The 21955-nt window shown below is 33.9% G+C and overlaps 1 protein-coding gene across 5 annotated transcripts in view; it reads right to left on the minus strand.

The window, feature by feature from the left end:
* Positions 1–21955, minus strand: part of sick (sickie) — a 97951-nt gene that overhangs the window by 56889 nt on the left and 19107 nt on the right. The window contains exons 1-3 of one of the 5 annotated variants that reach the window (XM_089171127.1): positions 16853–17745; positions 7168–7285; positions 6776–6828 (exon numbers count right to left, since the gene is read on the minus strand). In XM_089171127.1, the coding sequence (XP_089027253.1) occupies positions 6776–6828; positions 7168–7285; positions 16853–17662 (981 nt within the window). In that variant the 5' untranslated portion in view covers positions 17663–17745. Of the gene's footprint in view, positions 1–1673; positions 2655–6775; positions 6829–7167; positions 7286–8138; positions 9331–16852; positions 17746–21955 lie in introns of those variants that run through there. The other 4 variants (XM_089171128.1, XM_089171129.1, XM_089171130.1 and 1 more) reach the window with 4 other exon arrangements.

Genomic DNA, 21955 nt, shown 5'->3' on the forward strand with positions numbered 1-21955 from the left:
CTTGTTAACATTCTTTTTTTTCTAATTAGATAGCTCTTAGAAAATGTAAGAGTAAAGGAAACGGATAGAGGATAGCATAGTGTTAATATGTTTGAGTCTAAGGAGTTCTAAGTCAAGCCAGTTCGCACGCTCAACGATCGAACGTGACTAGGCGAATAGATGCCTATGCGTACTAGATCTAGACACCAGAACGAACTAACGCGAAATAGTCAGATACCAACTTACGTGAGAGCTTTTTCAAAACGTATCGAAGAAGCAAGCGGCTTCTGCCAATGCCAAGAAAGAAGCCGCTTCGGCGAACGCACTAACATTTAGTTAGACACCAACAGCAAATTCTCTTTCTCGTACAGGCCGGAAATGTTGGAATTCGTTTTAACGCGACACGATGACGCGCCTGCCATTTTTTAATGCCACCACCACCACCACCACCACCATCATTTGCCTCCATCTGACTTCTTTTTTTCTTTTTCTTTTCTTTAACCCTTTCTTATTTTCTCAACGAACAAGCAAGCGAACGAACCGAGAAATGATATTACTCCGACCACTTATGTATAAGTGCAGGATGTATAATATTTAGCGATAACTATAAATGAGATAAATATAAATGTACGAGATAGTATATATAGTTTTTTGTGATAATTTTTAAAAAGCACTTTAACCAACGTTAAATACATTTTTTACGAGCTTTCACGAATAATTATACTCGTTGAAAAATTTGATTTACTTCAATCACCGTGCAGAGAGTAAAATAAGTTCTGCTTCTAGAATTTCACGAGAAACCAAGATGGCCGCTTTAACTCGATAGCAAACTTTATATCGTGGAAAATCATATTTTGTCATTGATTTTATGTCATTTCATTGACAAGAATAAAAAAAATCATAAATAACAAACATCTCATTAAAAATTGATAGAACGTTGGAAACGCGATAGCAAAATTTCTTCACATCGGAAGAAGAATCTGCACGGCGTTGCCATCGTTGTCCCCAATTAAATGTTCGCTTCATTTAAACGCACAAATATTCCACCGAGCTAACATGTAGATTAATCTTTCTTATTATCCAATCTCGTTGGAAGAGAATCGTTCCTCTCGCGTTGAACTTGCTCGTCAACTAACCATGACGACGACGAAGATGACGATGACAACGATGAAAAAAGATGTAATGTTTGAATTAGAAACGTTAAAAGTGTATATCTAAAAAAACGATTAATTGTACCAATAAAATAAACCTTTAAATAATCCAACAAATATTAAAACATTTGATTTGACAAAGACAAAAAAACAAACAAAATAAATTGCATTAAAAGATTCGTTATCGTATAAACAAAGAAAAAAAGTTATGTATACCTAAAGATAAAATGAATTATAAAAGATAATATATATAAATAAAAAATATAAATAAATATATAAATATATAAATAAATTGATATATATAAAATATATAAATAAAATATGATTTGATTTGATTAACGAACAAAATTGCGTATTTTAAAATCTCACTATTACATTGGACACAAAAACAAACAAAATAAAAGTAATTGAATAAATTTCTGATAAAAGGTATATTTTCCCTCTTAAATGGTATTCGGCGCCATGTTTCTTCTTCGGTTTAATGTAAAAAATAAAAAAAAATAAAAAAAAGTTAGCGGCGCGTTTTAAAACGAGATTACTTACTTGGATGGTCGTTCTAAACTACCAAGCCGATATCGATTGCCACTGGTGTTGTTGGCTGCACGCTATTCCCTTTTATCGTTCGATCGCTGAAAGATAAATGCGCTTCTAAGCATCGGTACGACGGCCATCGACCACGATTATCGAAATCGCGCTTGGAACCTTCGTCCTCGTCCTCGTCCTCGTCGTTGCTAGTTACCAACTTGTTCAAAGAAAAATATTTTCCCGAGCTAGCTTTTCGTCCTCGTTGGAAGCCAATTAATTGTCGCTTCACCAAGCGTGAAAATATTGCTTCGAGAGAACGTTTTTCTCTCGCACCTATTTATAATCTTCTTAAAGAACAAGAACAAGAACAAGAAGAAGAAGAAGAAGAAGAAGAGGAAGAAGAAGAAGTAGAAGACACTAGAACGCTTTTACTATCTTCCTTCCTTCCTTATTTCTTTTTTCTTTCTTTCTATGTCTTCCTCTTTCATCATATTGTACAAATAAACACGAACTTAAATTAGTTTATACGCTTTAAAAAGTATCTACTCAAATCGTCAACTCGTCAAAAATGTATACACATACACACACACGCTTTTTCTTTCATAAAAATATTCGTTAGACATTCAGGATTTTTCCCTCCAAAAGATTCACACGTCTTTCTTCAATTATGTCTCATATTTTATTTTCTGTCCATTTTTTTTCTTTTTGGTTCACTCTAATTATCAATCTCAACGATGTATTTCTATAAATAATCTCTCCAATCTTTCTGATTTAAAGTGACGGTCTTTTCTTGACGAGCTTTTGTTATTTTTTTGTATGACACAAATTTCCAATTAGATGCATACCATTGATTAGCGCACTTGTTTCCTTTTTCGTTTTCGTTTCGTAAAATTTTGTCGGTCAATTTAAAAATTCCATTATAGTTTAGCGGATAAATAAGGATCACCGATTGATGCAAGAACCAGCAACGATCTCGCCGATTCGCATGCTCGGCAGTCTTGCTACTACTGGACCCACGGTAAGATACCAACCAATGAGAGAGTAAACGAGAGAGAGAGAGATAGAAAACGCGCAGAGACACGAGGTAGAGGTAAGCTACATAGCAATTGGATGGATAGGGTGGGGGAACGAAGAAAAGAGAGAGAGAGAGAGGGGGAAGTAGGTTCTTCAGAAAAGACAAGGACAAAAAAGAGAGAAAGAAAATAAGGACGAAATACGATGTACCTATGTGTTAGTGGAACTCTGTGTGATAGAATAATTCGTTTTGTATGCGAGCCATCAACCGAGCAGGTATCCACGTGGTTCCTCGTGCTGATTCTGTCACGCGATTGGTCCTTCTGCATACCATAACGACCTTACTTCGTGGATCTGTTCTATTCTAAACATATTTTTTGACTATATGCGTATATAAATATAAAAGGATAATTATAAATAATTCATCGAGTTGTGCGTCAAGGTTGCATCTGGGTTTCATCTTTTTATCTTTTTCTACGTCATTCAGGATTTTTTTTAGAAAATATAACTTTTTCATAACACAATTATGGGTTCGTAAATGTCTTTGTATTCAAATGGCAGTTGTTTAGACGATTAGTATTTTTTGATGTAAATAATATGAAAAAAATATTATATTAATATTATAATATTATATTTCATGTAAATAATATGGAAAAAATTGCATTGTGACTTTTTGACAAACGAAATAATTTTTTCTAATATTTTTTTGACTAATTTAATATTACAAATTTCTTTGATAGATAAATATAAAATTAAAGCAAATGTAATATGGAATATTATTACATCCCTAGAATAAATTCACGTGCAGCTACAAAATGATGATCATTAGAAAAAGGAAGAATGAAAGGGTTGATTTGATCAGAAATTGCAGGTTACGTGAATCCATCGATTTCTCTTCTTCCTACGTATTTACGATACTTACTTCGTTATATCGAACGTTTAATTACAGTAATTAAATGTACGTAATTATCGATTATTGCATGAAATTATAACGGAACGATACGACAAATTCTTCCACGTAATTATCATTATGAAATGACATTAGGAAACAAATAGTAATAAATAGGTTGGATAGTATTCGTTTTATAGGTAAGAACATTTTTTAAGAAAAATAATACGTAGAGATGTTTCTTCCCACTAATGCATTATCTTTTCTTTCAATGATCGATCTCAAGTGTGCGCGTGTGTGTCAATAATTCATTTTAAAATTTGTTTGCAATTCATTTACAATACAATCATCATTTATATGAATAAGGAGACCTATTTCAACGAAAATTTCTTTCGTATATTTACAAATGTCCTTCTCTTTGTCGATTTACGATCCAAAGATTTCTATTAAATCGGTGTGCACGAAGTTTCTTTCGTATGCATTTGCTCTCCACACAATGAGGACTTTGTACTTTGGATGGTTTAGCTTAGAAAGAAAAAAAAAGAAAAAAAAAGAGAATTTACGAGATCCGTTAAAAGATATTGAAAGATCGTAGCTATATCGATTTTCTTTTAACCTTAAATCGAAAAAAAAAACTTTTATTTATAAAATTATCGTTTATAGAGTCTCATTAGAAACCGAAGCACAGTGGTTGACTAATATACGGAATGACTCAGAGCCATGCTGCGACGAAACGAGTGGACCACTCTGCGAAATAGAAATAGATCGCGACGAACCCGAGTAAAGTGGACTTAGTGGTGCGGTGCATCCACTTAAGATCGTTATTATACCTTTTCAAATTTCGAATTAGAACGTTAGACTATTAGGATCTAGAACTAGGATCCCACCCCATCTAACAAAAAAATAATCCAATCGGAGAATTTTTAAATTTCTGATTAGACCCCTAAATCCCTAGGATGTCATTTCATCTTCAATAAAAACAAGAAATAATCCAATCGAACGGATTATTTGATCAAATTCAAATTCGATGTACTCTTGTTATGTTCTACTACTTGTTCTTTCAATTTTTAGTTTTTCTACAAAAAGAAAGAGAGAGAGGGAAGGAATTGAAAGAAGACAAGGAATAAGAAAAAGACAGAACAGCATGTAAGTCGCGTGCTACGCACTACCTCGAAGGCAAAACACGTGATTTGACTTTCGCGTTCGCGCGTTCCCAACCTTACCGATACCTGCTGCTGCTGCTCTCTCTGTGTGTGTGTGTGTCTGTGTGTGTGTGCGCGTGCGAATTTGCGCGCGCAAGCAAGCGAGAACGGGCAGTAAGTAAGCGAGTGTTTTAATTATAGACCCAAGCCCTTCTTTTCTCTCTCTCTTTCTTTTTGACACTTTTTCTTCATCTTCGTCCACCCTCGACATCGCGAAATCGGCGAGGCAGACCGACTTGCGTCTACCACGAGGAGAAGGAGAAACCGGCACGCGTTTCTACGACAACACAACGAGGGTAGTAACACTAGCTGCTAGCAGCACGAAAGTACCTAAAGACTTCTTCTAACACGGTTGCCCTTTTCTTCCTTCTTTTTTTTTTTCTCTCCCCTACGAGCAACACTTAAAGTTAGGTACGAATCTCTGCTTGGAAACGTTACTTGTTTTAATAACAAATTCCTAGCTTGACTATTGTGTATGTTCAATATTTTTTTTTTTTTTGCATTTTCTTTATATTACGATTCTTATCAATAGAAATTTTACTGATTCTAATAGTGGTTGAATTAATATTGGGTTGACAACAAAGTAATTTCGGTTTTCTAGTGTGAAATATTACTTTCTTGCCAACCCAATAATATTATATATATATAATTTTATAATATATATAGATATATATTTACTTACTACCAAAATTACTTTCTTGCCAACCTAATATATTTAATTATAAAATACAAGGGTGGTTTGAAAAGTTTTGAGTTACAATTAAATAGTATGAATGAGTTTTTATCGATAACAAAGATATTTTATGTTATGCAGTAAATTTTTCAAACCATTCCCATATTAATAGTATAGAATTATTTCTAATGACAGAATTTAAATATGAATTAACAAATACGAGGGGGAATAATATTTCAATAATAACAAATAGAATTATACGCGTGATCGATACAACAATATGTTTAATATCAATTGATGTAAATATTATACCGTGTTCGTTTCGTTAATTGATTATTCATAAACTTGACAAAGAAATCAACGGTTTCTTATTTTTTTTTTGTGAAAGAAATACATCGTTACTTAAGTTTTTTCAACATTTCTACGAAATAATCTAACAAAACCAGTTGAATTTAGAATAAGAGTGTAAATATATTCCCGTAATAGAATTCTCTTTTCTTTAGAAGGTTGAAGTGGCTAGCAAAGATGTTAACTATGGATTATGCAAATGAACGTTAGGATAATGCTTTCAAATTGGAAATGTACTCTATCTATGATTCTTATCCGGAAGTGACACGGTGGTTAGTTTTTTTTTTTTTAAAGATGCACCAGTCAATCTTCATCAAGTGTTCTTTTCTTTCTATCTTTTTTATTCATTCTTCTACTTTCTAAGTATTCCACTCCTACTTTGGTATTCTTTACATCCTAATTTTATTTCTTCAATTTATTTTTTTCTACTCTCTTTCAATGTTTAACATTTACACAAAACGCGAAATTGGAATTACAACAAAATCTATTGTGATAAACTATGATTAAATATAAGTTAACACGTGACTAGTTTGACAAGAACATTATTTAACATTTTTTGTTTTACGTGTTTATCGTAAATGGAAACGTTTGTTGTATTATGCATTTATCATTTTTTAAGATAATCGTACAGTCATACGAACACGTGTTGTCTTCTACACGCGTGTAGGAGTATTAAATTTTCTAAAATTTTCAATCGTGTTTTTTTTTATGCAAACACAATGTTATCTCGTTACAATGGGATAGAAATAAGAATGAGAAACTATTATGGACTACATAAATGCTTTAGCTCGTGGAGACGAATCGCGACGCTTTTCTAGACTTTCTTTGCGTGCCCTAAACGTGGTTGCATGCTTTCTATTTTTAAAGGACAACTTCGTAAGCCGCCTTAGAACGGCACTTTAATGGACTCGCTGAAGAAACTCCTACACTTTGTCAGGAAGTTCCTGGCAAATGTAATATATTATCATTTTATTAAAGATATCTTTAAACTCACCATTTGTTGAACGTTCTTGGGCTTTCGATTAACGTCGATCACTTTTTGATTCGCTGAAAAAGAAAAAAAAAAAATGTTGAAAAAATCCCTTCATTTTTTATTTCCAAACGAAATGTTAATTATTTCATTCGATACTTGACAAAATATTTGTTATGCATCAATGCATACGCGAATACACGAATATATCTATACGTTATAGATAACTGTCCAACACCATAAATGAACCCCACGATTAAAGGTTAGAGATGTATGTATAATACAGTACTGTTACTCGTTTGTCCCTGTTGTGTCAATTCCGCTTACGTGTCATTACAACAAAATAAATCGAAATTCCCATGGACGATTGAATCAAAGTTAATTGCATTAGGATTATCATCAAAAATATAACTTACTGACTGCTTCCACCAAATCGGCAAGAAGGACACCGTCGCAAAGATCGGCTTGGAGATCGGAAACTCGTCTCTTAGAACCACCACGTTCCAAATAATAATTCGCCCAGTCGGTGTAAATCTGTGAATAATAAAAATAAATCAAATATCGTATATGCATTCGATATAATGGAGTATATACATATATAGAACGAGAAGATGTAATTTGTTGATTCGAATTAAACGTTTTTCGTAGTCTGCGCGTAGACGAAGAAAGAAAGTTCGTGGAAGGAACATAACCGGCGATCTCATTGGTACGTTGATCGCATGATCGTACGTCCCATCACGTACTCGCACTTACGATCATTAACCGTACGTACGTAACCACCAAAGGCACGTTCGTGTCTCACGCGGTTTCACGTCTAACGAACGATGAACCATTCCAATATACGAAGTAAACCTAAGATTCTTCATTGAAAACAGTTCTATAACATTTTGCTCTAATTATTATTATATAAATAACTTCCATAACTCGAGATATTAATTAATAAAGAATTAGTGCTTGGAACACATACCTAGGTAAATTAAAAAGTTTTCAACCTAACTGAACTATAAAAACAAATTGGTTTATCCGATCAAACTTTTATTTTTCGACATAGTAATTTCAAAACTTTTGAAAAATAATAACCGTGTAGTAGTTATTAAATAAATAATAACTATAGTTAATTAAATAAATAATAACTATAATTAATTAAATAAATAATAATAATAATAATAATTATTATTATTATTATTATATATATATAAATTAAATAAATAATATAATAGTAAATATAATAAAATAATAACTTTTCAATACATCCACGTATGTTAAATACTGCAAACTTGTAAAATAGGAAATATAAATTTTAACGTTGTTGAGTAATAATAATCATTTAAAATATAATTCTGTTTTGTTTTTGCATTGATAAACAAATAAACGAACGAAAGTATACCTGTACAATGTTGCGAGTAGAATCAGCTTTAATATCATCGATAGAACTGCGCACGGATCTTGGTGCCCTGATGCAAGCCATGATTCCGATTGCACTTTTAACTAATTATAGTCTTTCGATTATAAACAACAGAAATTTATTTACGATATGCACATTCTTTCAACTTAGGTACATAGATTACAATTGCACTGTGAATAACTTTGCACCGATAAACAAATGCAATTAACGTTTGTTTTCATTCAAGAACACTTGTCCTTTTAAATTGATGTTTTTGTTTCTTTTTTTTTGATTAACTTTTTATCATCTTTTCCAACCTTTTTTTCTTTTTCATCGTCTCTTCTTTTTTCTTCTTCTGTCTATATCTCTTTTACACTTGAGACACCAGGATGAAGAAAAAGAAGAGAAGGAGAAAAACAGGGTAAAGAAAAGAAACAAAAATAATAATAATAAAAAAAAAGGAAAGAAACTATGCTAACTCGGTTGCATGAATGAAGGAAGGACGTTTCACTTGGCGCGCCGTTTGCAACCTTCTCGCTAAAGGGGAAAGTGGTGTGAAGGAGGAAGACGAAGAAGAGGAGGAAGAGGAAGAGAAAGAAATATAGAGGAAAATAATAAGAGGAAAAAGAAAACAAAACAAAGAAAAATAAAAAAAAGAAAAGAATAAAGCGACACAAATTTCCTTCTTATTCTTTCATAAACACACGAATAATCTTCATCGTCAAAGGCTATTATAATTTATGAATGATCGATCAGGACCTAACCGAGACGCGAAAAAACGTAACGGGTCGTTCCTCTTCCTTCTCCTTCTTTTCATCCTCGGCGGGTGACGTAGACACCTCCTATCTTCTCTAACCGTTTTTCTTCTCTTCTTTCTTGAATCGTTTCGATCAAAATTTAAATTTACGTACACGTTTGAATTCGAGTTAGAATATAAATTCGTCTTTTCGTTTTTCTTTTTCTTCGTATGATTATTATTATTATTTTTATTATTATTATTATGATAGAAATAAGAACGAGATGGCTCGAGGCGCATCGTGTAAACACAAAACCACGATCTACTTATCTATCTATTTCTATCTATTTCTTTATTTTTCGTGTGTTTACTATTTTTGTCCTCTTTATTTTCATTAACATATCTAACGAAACGAGAAAACACGACGCGACGCTAAGCGACGCGTCTTTACGGCGCGACGCACCGGACGTAACTGAATACACGTCTCGTCTACTTATCCCGGCGTAGGTGCGTACTCTATCCCCACCCTTTCCCTCTATCTATCTATCTCTCACTCACTCACTCACGCACGCTCTTACTTACTTGCTTTTTCTTTCTTTCTTTTTCTCTCTCTCTCTCTCTCTCTCTCTCTCTGCCTTCCCTCTTTAACTCGTTTTATTAAAATATCTCATTTAAATTATATTAAATCGTCTCGAAAATGATTCTTTCAATTTCTTAATAAATTTATACGAAACAATATTTTGTATTTTATATTAGTTTACTGATTGTCAGGTATATATATGAACTATTGTTCTATTACCTTTCTCTACATCATGGTATATAACTTACAATCATTGATATAAAATAAAATATATAAAATATTGTACATGTAAAATTTATTAAAAGGAAGTTAGAAACTTTAATAGACGATTTAATAATATGACAAAGTTTATTATAATATCTCGTTTATTTATAATATATAAAATATAATATAATATGGGTTGTATTTTATATAAACTAACTGATTTATTTTGCTCTATTATTTTTTTCCACATCATCGTATTATAAATTACAATCAATAAAATACAAAATTAAATACAAAATATTGTATTTTAAAAAAATTATTAAGAGAAAGTTAAAGAAACTTAAATAAACAGTTTAATAATATGTCAAAGCTTATTATAATATCTCGTTTAATTATAATACTCGTTAAGACTTTGTTTTCTTACAAACAAATTACTTTCGTTCGACTTCCTTTTTTGAATCTCTTTTTGTCTTTCTTTTACCTTTTTACACGACAAGGTGTTTCATGTAAAACTAGAGGATCGTTTACCTTCCTTGCTACCAGCTGATATATCCGGTACATCATCTTATTCTTTCCTCTTTAAAACCTTTATCATATTTGAGAGAGAAAAAAATATGATAGAAGCTTTTTCGCGAACAATGGAAGAAGACGTGTGCGATAAGTCTATGTGACGTTTTGAATAAATCACAAATCCTTTAACAAATTTTCTCGACTAACCGTTATTTATATAAACCCTTTTTATTCGTTATATTAACTGACAAAAGCTACGTGACTGAAAATGAGTCAAGTGTTAAAATGAATGATATATCGAAAATTCTATCGAGATTATCTCAAATAAATTCTTCGAAATTTGATCAATGTGTTAGTTACCAAATATATATATGTATGTAAAATTGAATATTAATTATAATTTGAATAAACGTGTACGAATGGAAGCAAAACATAATCTTCAAATAATCCTTAAACAAAATATAGAAAGCTTAACGTTTCGAATATAAAATTAAAAAATAATAATAATAATATATTTATATATATATACATAGAGTCTCGTAGAATATGTATATATATATATATTTTGTTACGTAAGCAAAACTAGAACTTGTGATGCAATATAAAAATACAAAGTATTACGATGAAATATTACTCATTCGTTCAAGGACACCGGATGAAACTCAAAAGAGATATAAGAGGAAAGCAAAAAAAAAGGATCGCAAGGACAATTCGATTACTTTTCCTATATAAACGGTATAATAAATACGGCGAGATATTGGTTCAATTTTCAAGAAGGCGATATGAAATGTCTGTTTTCTCGAATATGACGGTAAATAACGGCTCGGCGAATAGGATGTAGGTCAACAACGGTGTCCAACCTTTTTCGTTGAAGTCTTGAGCTCGTACATTGAGTAAAAAGGAATTTTCTTAAATTGTATATGCGAAAAATAAATAATATAATATAGTAAAAATGTTAACTAAAATAAAATCAAATTTCTACCATTCTCCGAATATTAAATATTTATAATAATAATTATAAAAGCGTGTGAAATAGATGAATAAACTGACGAATGATATACAAGGAATAGATAAAGCAATATGCGTGATATAAGCCATGAATAAATGAACGAAAATGAATTCTGAGAATGCATATAAGGAGAACGAGAGATGAATGAGCGGCAAGATTATATAGATGTGTGTGTGTGTGTGTGTGTGTGTGAACGGATGCAAGGTAAGAAGATACGAACGAATGAATGATGTTACTTCAAGAAAAGACGAATATTAAAATTAAATTGAAATCTAATCAATCGTTATACAAATACAAAACACAATTATTATTCATAAATTGATATAACAATCGTAGGAAATTTCCATTGTCCATTGCAGGTTGGATAACCCTAATTAAGGTAAAAACAAAATAAACAATGTTCGTTGTTATAATGACAATAAAAGACATGCCACTAAAACGTAAGAATTCAATTTCTATACCTCGAGAAAACGGTGGGTCGAATTACTGGCTAACATTGCGTCATTAGGTTCAATCGAAATTGCTCGTAAATTTATTAGCAAGAACGTGAACCCGAACGGACAAAACGAATCAACGGGCAAAGGATCGATCGATTTCATTCAATTTAGGACTCGTTGTATTTATTTTTTCTTTTTACAAAGTTGATTTGTATTTTCAATATCGAGAGAGTGTTTATAACGTTGAAAGCAAATGACGAGTAAATATGTTCATCAGGTACACTGAATTACTTGCTATTGTAGCAAGGGAAAGGAAAATATTCATTGATAACTGAAACGGGGTAGGGGGGTTAGGATTAACAACAAAGCATTGTCATGCGAAGCTCGTTCTGACGTTACAGTTGAGGGGTTTCGATGATCCGTCCTTTTTAAAATACACACACATCTAAACGTTATGTATACGTATACGTGTATAGAATTCTCAGCGGGTAGGATTCGTTTGTCGGACTCACGTATGCCCAGCACAGTGCGATGGATTTCGGCTTTGACCTGTCGTGGCGATTCGTGTGAAATTTAAGGGTGGAGCGGGGGAAGTGGGCTTTTCCTTCGTAACGACAATTTTGCGGGGCCGACGCGTTTGCCCATCAAAAGGGCTGCTGCTGCTGCTGCAAGGGATGAACCAGCGGCCTTTTGTCGATCTAATGCGAAAAGGGGCTACTCGATGAACGTACCGAGAGAACAGGGAGATGAAATTTGGTTTGTCTTGTTCGTGCTATCGTGACGTTCCTGAAACGGGTGAGGTGCTGTTACGAGGAAGAAGGATCCAACAAGGAAGAGAAGCAGAAGAGTCACGTATTTAGACGGCAAGTGGGAAGATGGGTGAAAAGGGAAAGGGATGAAGCCAAAGAGGAGCAAAGAAAAGATAAGGAGAATAGGGTCGGATAAAGGAACTAAGGGGGGCGAAAGAAGAAAAAAAAAAGAAAAGGAAAAAATGTTCCGCAAACAAACCTTTTCTCCAAAGAAAAGTAAATCTCGGAAAGCGATGAGATAAAATTCATATGTCCCTACGGTTATTGTTGATAATGAAAATAAATTGTCGAGTATAACTGAAATAATAAAGAAAAGAAATAAATTTATCTTATCTTTAGACATGTAACGATGACATTACTCGACCATATTATTTGTTCTAATCGGTACGTATGTTTGAATAAAAAATTTGATCGTATAATATTTATATAGATATTTTTGAAATTGTAATTTTAAATAAAAAATAATGATTTCGAAGAAACATTAAAATTTATAGATTTAAATGAAGCATTGTAAAAATGCTCGATCTCGAATCGAAGTGCATGACTGGTTTTAGGGTAAAAGTTGAGAACAGTCGTAACCGAGTTACCGTCCCCCAAGTACGGAACGGAGGATGAAGGACGGTCCTCCCTCAGGAACGAAACGGGATGAAACGGAAGCGTACGTGTCCTGCAAGAGAGCGTTCGTTCGGTATAGAAGTCTCTCGCGTGTTCTCGTCCTCTGGAGAAGTTCGAGGAAGCATAACCGTTGTCATGGCTACGATCACCTAGTGTCACACGAAATTACTTTTCAAGTTGTTTCCTGAGTGAAGTACTTTTAAGTGTAATTCTGACGTAACCAAAATGCGATAGGAATCAAGAATCTTACGGAATCGTCTATGGGGTTAACAAAGTAACCTTGCAAGAAAAACAAAATAAAAAATAAAATAATAAGAAGAAGATGTTGCTTTTTTCTTCATATTCTTTTAACGGGACAGAAAGTAACGCCACGTGGAGCATGTTTTATGAATGACCTGGGTACTAACACCTACGCGTGTCGCACGACGTACGATGCACGCAAGCTAAATATACTAACAACAAGTAATACCCACGAGTTGTCCTGGATGGCGATGACACGAACGGCAACCGAGAGCCCAACCCTACCATTGTATATCAGAATCCTACCTGTTTATCGTGTATGTTATTTTGTAGTGTAGGCTCCTTTTCTATGCAAAAACTAACTGGCCCACGCTAATCCGATCGTGCTCGATCATGTCTCGATCATATTCAAATAAATACCACGTATTCATTTTACGTGCATCCGATAATAATGATAATTCTTTCGATACGCGTATAAAGAAGGTTGGGCTGAATTTCAGATAAAACTAGATAGATACTACGAGGGTGAAGAGGGGGTTACTAACTCGTTCGAAAAAGCCCTAACGAGCCTTGGCGTTTCTTGGGGTTCGTTGTGCTAAGAAAGCACGTTGAATTCCGAGTGTTCCTGGCACGGATGACTAAAATGAAAAAAAGGATTTTTTCCTGCTGTTTCTTTCTCTCTTCCCATCTTTAGATACGTCCCTCCTGTTTTTAACGGGAAAGCAACGAAAAGACGTAAACGAAAGGGGAGTTACTCCGTGCTTTTTAGAAAGGAGCAATCTTCCATTGTTTCAATGTGTCTCAAGTTAAAACGCGTGCCTTTTTTCTCATTTTTCACGAATAACGTCGTAAATGAAATATCTTCAAAGAAATCACAATTTTTGTTTAAACTAATGAAAAAATAATATATATATATATATATAAAATAAATCATAAAAGGAAGGACGCACGTAGCAACGAAAAGAAAAAGAAGAAAAGACAGGAAATGGATAGAGAGTAACGGAACGAAGGGCTGATTTAGTTGGGGCTGCGAATTGGCAATTGCAAGCTAAATGATTTAGGTCGCGTACGTACTCTCGCTTACTTGGAAACCTTCCCCGAATTTTGCTGGGGATGAGCCTACCCCAAGGCAAAGTAAATATCTTTGGCCCATCGTACGAACTATCTTACCAAGAAAATAGATCTTTAATCAAATCGTCGACTCTCATCCCGATGACTCACGCTCCTTTGGACACGGAATCGTGTGTGCAAGCAACCACGTTTGTGGAAAACCCATATTACCCAAAGGAGTATCAAACGCGAGAATCGATATCTACAATTTCACATGTATACGGAAATTTCCGCGTGAAATTCTTCGATACTTAAACAAAATCGTTTGGTAATATAATTTTATATAATTTGTCTTATATGAAATAATTATTATTTTATAATATTATTAATATAATAATATTATATATTTATATTGTATAATATTAATAGGTATATAATATTAAATAATATTTATTTCCATTATTATATTAATATATAATATTAATATTATATATCAATATATATTATATATTTAATATAATAATTATTATATTATTAATTTAATTAATAATATAATATATATAATTTTTGAAATTATTATATTTCCAAGGTATCTCTCTTCCAATTGTATAAATAATTTATTTAATTAATAAGTATTATTTTGATTGATTATTAAAACAAATTGTGTTTATTTACATGACAAAATTACAAAAATCAAACGACAAAAATCAAACGACAAAAATTAGAAACTTATCCCGATCAAATAATAAATAACCAGTTTAATCTTTAAGTACTACTTTATGGCATCCTAAATAAAAATTTTCTAATTAGGATTGAATTATAAATACGATAAAAAATAATGTGTGATGAATGTATTGAAAAATATGTAATGAAAAAGGTTACTCTGTTGGTAGGAGATAGTCATGAGTTTAGGGAAAAAGAAGATGAGAGAGTAAAAAAAAATCGAAAATCATTCAACCGTTTTCGATTAATCGACAGAGTGAACGAGAGAGATAGAAAGAGAATGGGAAAGAGAATGGAGGGAGCATCCAAAGCTAGGAATAATTCCTCTACAATATGTATAAGCGAGAAAAAAAGGGCACGATCACGACGACTTTGTGTGGCTCCTTTCGAAAGATGCTGGTAGGTCGGTTGGATCCCTTAAAGTAAACATCAAGTAAGAGAAGCAACCGAAGCAAGAGGAGTAGCTACGCTTTCTTGAGATTGATCAAAGTACCTTCGCACCCTAAGGGCAGCATATTTGATAGTCTCCACTAAGGTTCTAACCTTCCGACACGAGACGAGAATCCTCGAAAGTTCTTTTCTCAAAGTAAACGTATCGATGTACGGGCGAAGAGATAAGTTCCTAGACGAAACAGTAGAACCAAAAAATAAAGAACCAAAAAATGAATGCAATAAGTTTAAGGAAGATACCGGTAAATTCGAATTAAACGTAGAATATCGCGCGCGTGGGTGCTGTATCATATTATGATGGCGTGTTTCAAAGCAAGGTAAATAAAGTTTTGGGTAAATCGCTCGCGGGAGAAACGAAATGCAGTGAAATTCGATAGCGTTCTACCGCACACCGGCCGCACGATTTTCAAAATTAGTAGGATAGGGGAATCGCGACGTGAACGGGGGGCAGAGGAAAATGGGAGGATATGAGGGGGGATATGAGGAGGAGAAGGTGGGGTAACGAAAGGGGGACCAATGTGAAAATCGCTTCTCTCGTAGGATTTTGCCTCGGGGGCTAAAGTGAGAGAAACAGGCGGGAAGGAGGGAAGGAGAGAAAACAGCGAGAGAGAATATCGAGCGAGCTGCGTTGATACCTAAAACGAAAAACGGAATGAGATACCTAAATGTAAAGAGTAACGGTGAAAGTAACAGTGAGATGAAAATAACCGAGAAAATAAACAAAAAGTGAATAACAGAGAGAAAGAGAGAGAGAGAGAGAGAAGGGTATGGAAGAGAGAAACGTGGTGTTAAACGCATATCGAAGGTACCATTTGGAAACGAAAGGCTTTGTCGAAATTGCTTCCGGTTTTCAATTAATTCGAAACGCGGTTTGCAACAGCAACGTGATCGAGAGCCAACTAGAACGTGCGAGAGTGCCAGCGTAACATCGAACTTCGATCGAGCGACAAGCGAGAGTAGTACCTCTGCCTAAAACGTGTGCCACTGACAGCACCTCATTTTCATTTAACGAATAAATGATTGATTTTCTATACGACTCGTGATCAGTTTTTCGATCGTATAAAAGATCCTAACGAGTATGGAAACGATTGGTATTTACGTATTTGCATACGTACTAAAAGTTCCATCTTTTATTTTTACAAACATTTTTATTATTTTAGTTCTTATGAATTGTGTAAATAGTTGTGATTAATAAAATATGGTAGAGATCGTTTAAGATAAGTACTTATATTGTTTTAATAGATTGTGTAGTTATTATTATATAATAAAAATTTAACGATGATAATAATAATTTGTTGCTAGAGTAGTTTTGGATAAAATTGTTATAAAAGTTACGCTCTACTTTTTCTACTACCTGCTGAGTTGTTTTTCCTCGATGTTGCCATTGATAAAAATGATCAGCATTAAGAGCCCAACCCGGTGCGTAACTGAAGCCTTCCACTGGGAATTGAGAGGCCAGTTTGTTGGTTGGGCCAATCGGACCAATTTGTTGCTGGTGATACTGTCGCTGTTGGATCAACGGATCCAAATCCGGTAATTCGGTGTATAAGCCTCGCCTGCTACCAAGAAAAACATTTTTTCCTTCCAAACGAGGAATACAATGCTGTGGTTGCATCAACATTTGTTTCTCCATAGTGTAAAGAGATTCGAATTTGAGAAATGACAAACATGGTTCGTTGTTTTCCGCGTTTCTTGAATAAAAATCAAAAGTCAAACCCATCTCGTCTTGATCAAAATCTTCGGAGAAGGATAATTCTCGTCTTCTTGGCGAACGATTCGAACTATTTTGCGAATACTGTCGATCGTCTAATTGTACACACCTCCTGGGTGACTTTTTAATCGTTGTAGTATCTAAATTCTGATTGGTAACCCTTCTAGGAGAATAGTAAACGTTACGAGATCTTACAGGACTTGAAAATGATGATTCTACTTGGACACTTTCCAAAGATCCATTTCCCGTACATCCGTCTACCGATTGAACGATGGATTTTGATGCGGTCATCTTCTTGGCACTTGACTTATTGTTCTTAGGTTTCGCACCATTGATATTGTTGTTGTTGTTGTTATTGTTGTTACCACCTCTATTACTGCCACTGCTGCTACTGCTGCCACTGCTGCCTTTCGTGTATAGCACGGGTAACTTGATTTCGGACAGGCCGGACATTCTAGCCACATTTTTTGTTTTCCTAGATTAAATCGTCGCAATAGGATCAAAGAAAGTTAAAGTCCTTGTGGAGGACCTTTTTCGAAAAAAAATACCTAAAAAAAAATTAAATAAAAAAATCGAACGTAATACGAGATCGATACGAGATAATTACTCGATGACAATTGATCGATGATACGTTAATGGCAAAAGGATAAACGCGTGGACGCTTCTCCAAAGATCCTCGATAGAACTGAGGAGGAGGAGGATGCTTGGAAGCGTCGAACCCGCCGCAGGATGAAGAGACTGAGTTGTGCGCGCGCGCACTATCACGCCGCGCGTACAACGTACGTAAGTACGTATCTACGCGCAGCCAGGTATGTCGGAGTCTCTCTGAGCGTGAAATGAAAAGGGACGAGAACCGGTCAATTATTTCCCTGGTTCCTGCTCTTCACCTTCCCTCTTCCACCACCCATTTCCTACTACTACTACTACACGTAAACTTGAGTCCTCGAGTTTACTAGCTCGCCTAATCACTTTCGAGTGCGTCGACTCGTTTTTACGAATCGTCTACTTTACGCCTAACCGAATGAATTGTTTGGATGAAAGCCAAGATGCCAATAATAGTGGTTTACCAATGACAGAATGTAATATTTACAACAGTAAATTATCCGTGAAAATGGTTCACCTTTGTAACCGAGTTTTACTTTCTGTCAAAATATTCTTCAAAATTGTATACTTAAATTTTTCTATGGATTTTATATTATAATATAATTTGATTCTACTCTATGTATTCTCACCATAACGATTTAAATTTTGTGAATGAAAATTAAGGAGAAAATTGATTATACTTTCTTCCCTAAACAAATGAAATTTTTGGGGGTTTTTGTCATTATTCTTTTTATATCAGACACACACATCACGTCACATAAACGTTGTACGGTGTTGGAGCGAGAGAAAATCATCAAGCCCTCATGTATGTACATTAGGGGTGAATATTATAAAAGCACTCTGGAAGAATCGACGAACGGCTCGATCCCTACTGAAACGACAAGCGGACGCTTGCTGAAAGGAAGAAACACTGCTGAAAGAAGTTTATACGATGAAAAGTGCTTTTCTATGAATATCTACGAAATTCGTTTAATTATCGCTCCTTAAAAAGCAAGTATTAAAATAATAATAACGTTGTAACGTTTATATTTAGATTATTACGTGAACCGTCTATTATTTTAATAACACGTCAAGAGGAAGTTAAACACAACATTTAAAGTAGAAAATATCTGCTATCTATTGATGTAATCATTATAAGAAAAATATTGATTAAAATTAAAGGGATAAAAATGTTTTTGATCTTGTAAATTAAATGAATTCTTTTTGAATTTTTTAGTCCTTCCGTAAACTCGAAATCATCAAACCCATTCGCGTCACTCGCAATGGTGTATAAGTTAATGCGGTTGACATCGTTGATGAAAGTCGTACGGGAAAGGAAAGCACCCTTGAAAAAGTCCCTCATAGTGGGACTTGGTGCGAACGAAATCTCCATATTTATAGGGAATGCTCGTCACAGCAGAAGATTTCGGATGCATGCTAAATAACCGAAGCCTATCCTATGAAGCAACACGAAACATCAGTAGGAGGAGGAGGAAGAAGAGGAGGAGGAGTATGATGTGGATGAAAGGAAAGGGTAGATTATATGTACGTTGGTGAAAGAAGGTGGTAGCTTAGGGTAGCAGCGATCACATTCCCTTTTCCCTCAGTACAACGCAACCATTCTAACAATCAGAGCACGCATTGCAAGCTACACAGAACGAGAACACGCGATAGGAAATTCTTTTTTTGTCAGATTTTATTCAAATTTGTTATTTAAATTATACTTGATTTTTAATTAAATTGTATTCCATTTGTTTCATGGATAAATAGGATGGATAACATCGGAGGAAAACATTTTTTTCTTTAATTCGCAGAATTAATTATTTGTGTTCGTGATTTTAATCATAACAAACGTAACTGTGTACATTTAAGTATTAAGGGAAATATTAAATAATGAAAGTAAATATTAAATAAGCGGGAGCAAAGTTAAGGCAGGAAAAGCTGGTAAAAAAATTGTAAAAATAAAAAGAATTGGGGGAAGGAGGAGGTGGGGAAATTCATCATCACCTGGGACACGCACAAAAACGCGCGTCACTCAATTAGGTGGATTTTCCTTCTTTTTTTTGGTGGAACATTGTTCACATGTCCGTGAGAAGGGTGTGGATACCAATGAGATTTTAATCAGATTTTTATCGAAGAAATGGCGACTTTTGGTAGGAAGATTTCTACCGACAAAAAAAAATTAAAAAGCAAGGATGAACAAGTTTCCATAAAAAGTGCGGTTATTTTAATAATTAATAAAGTTGTATTGAAAAAATAAAAAGAGAGAGGGATAGTCAAGGTTAGGTTATTCTTTATTTTGTATACCCATGACCTTACGATTCAGGACTTACTTTTCCGTTTCCACAAATTCAATATAATAATGTGTACTCTGACGATCCTGCGGCTTAGTTCTTTTTCCTCTCAGAGATTCTCTATCTGTTTTTCTTTCCGGACGCCATTTTCCAACGAACATTCAAAGGAACAGAATCGGACAAATCGTCGAAGAACCACTTTGAATCTCCTATGTCGCGAAGGGTGGCTTATGGGAACGTTATTGCCATGTCACTGCCTGTAGGATTATTGCGAATCATTTTTTCCACATGAAAGTAAAGGACCCCTCCCGTACACAAAGGACCCTCCTCCGCAAGCGTTGTCGCGCGAGCTTTTCCTTTTTTTTCTTTTTCTTTTTCTCTTCTACGTTTTCATTCTGACACTTTATTACAATGAACAATGAAAATCTATGAACTTTCTATCAATTACAAAAATTCAAACACCTTTCGATTTCTCTTTATTGATGTGACATTATTAGCCTGTATATTTTTGAGTACATTAAATTAATTATAATATATCTACAATTTTTTTTTGTTCATTCTAATATAGTGTGTGTGTGTGTGAACTTCAACGGATGAGAATAAAAATGAAGTTAAAAAAGGGACTCATAAACTTGTAAAATCGTTAATTGAATTATCAAAATTCCTGTGTTATCTTTATCATTTAATTAATGAATCCTTGAAAAGTAAAATCTGGTAAAAATTGCGACCGTGAGAATAAGCCCTTTGCAAACGCATAGGATGAGAATACCCTTAATAAAGGAGGACGAGAGGACGAGTGGATGGTATCGTTGCAATCATATGTTGGCGTTGGGCCGTAAAAGGACCCTCTAGTCTCATGGGAGTTTCATGTTCCTTTCTAACGGGGTAACACTGTACAAGAGCTTTGAAAAATTCAAAAGGCAAATTTCACTCGTATCAAACACGCGACATCGTTCCAGAGCATATATTTTTGTATACATGAGTATATCTAGTAATTTCTCATGTAAAAATTAAATAGAAATATAAAAAACGCAATGTAATCAATTTTCCAAAACTTAAAACTTGGAGCTTAAGGTTGAAATAAAATATGGTAGTCTCTCAACTTAGAAATATTATTATAGAAAATGTGTAATTTTTTTTTTACGAATGAAGAAGCAAGCCAGATGCGAAAATATATTCGCGTATTACTTGTACTCCATTCACGTTTGCGATAGTAACGTAGTAGTAGACATGCGATTATACCAAGAAAGAGGGTGCTTGTAATTCCTTTGCATCGTGCGTGGTTGCACGCTCATGGGGTCGGCCGTGGTCGGCCAGAAATCACCGTGACTCACAAGATTTATTACTCTCGTCTAAACTCATTGATCCTAGAGCAATACGCGTATGAGACTCATAGAACTTAAGTAAGTAAGTACATATGTCGCGAATTGTGTTTTTCCCATTTTTTGCAAAATGAGATGCACATTTTTCTTTGAACTCGTACATAAAATCATTCGAATGCAAAACATTTCTTACATTTTTCCAATATTATGCGTTATGCTAGTTTTGTTAATTTTTTACTATGAAATATTATCGCGTTTAATTTATCATTGTTTTTGTAATCAATTGTAAACTTATATAAATTGATATATGTTCAACATTTGACAACAAAAATTAAATTAAAATTAAATTGTCATATTAACTAGTATACATTTAACAAATTATGTAAATTGTATTTTATTTTTACCTTAACTTGTTGTATCTTTTCCTTACAAGATACTTTATACTTTTCCAATTGCTGTTGCTGTTGTATCAAATCAAATTCCCCGTAAGTTTGAGTTTCCAATGATAAGGACGAATCAGGAGACCCCAAACCTGAACTGTTACTTAT

The sequence above is a fragment of the Polistes dominula genome, unplaced genomic scaffold (assembly GCF_049000335.1).
Source record: "Polistes dominula isolate Pdom_NZ unplaced genomic scaffold, Pdom_raw_medaka contig_31, whole genome shotgun sequence".
In the NCBI taxonomy this organism is placed as follows: Eukaryota; Metazoa; Arthropoda; class Insecta; order Hymenoptera; family Vespidae; genus Polistes; species Polistes dominula.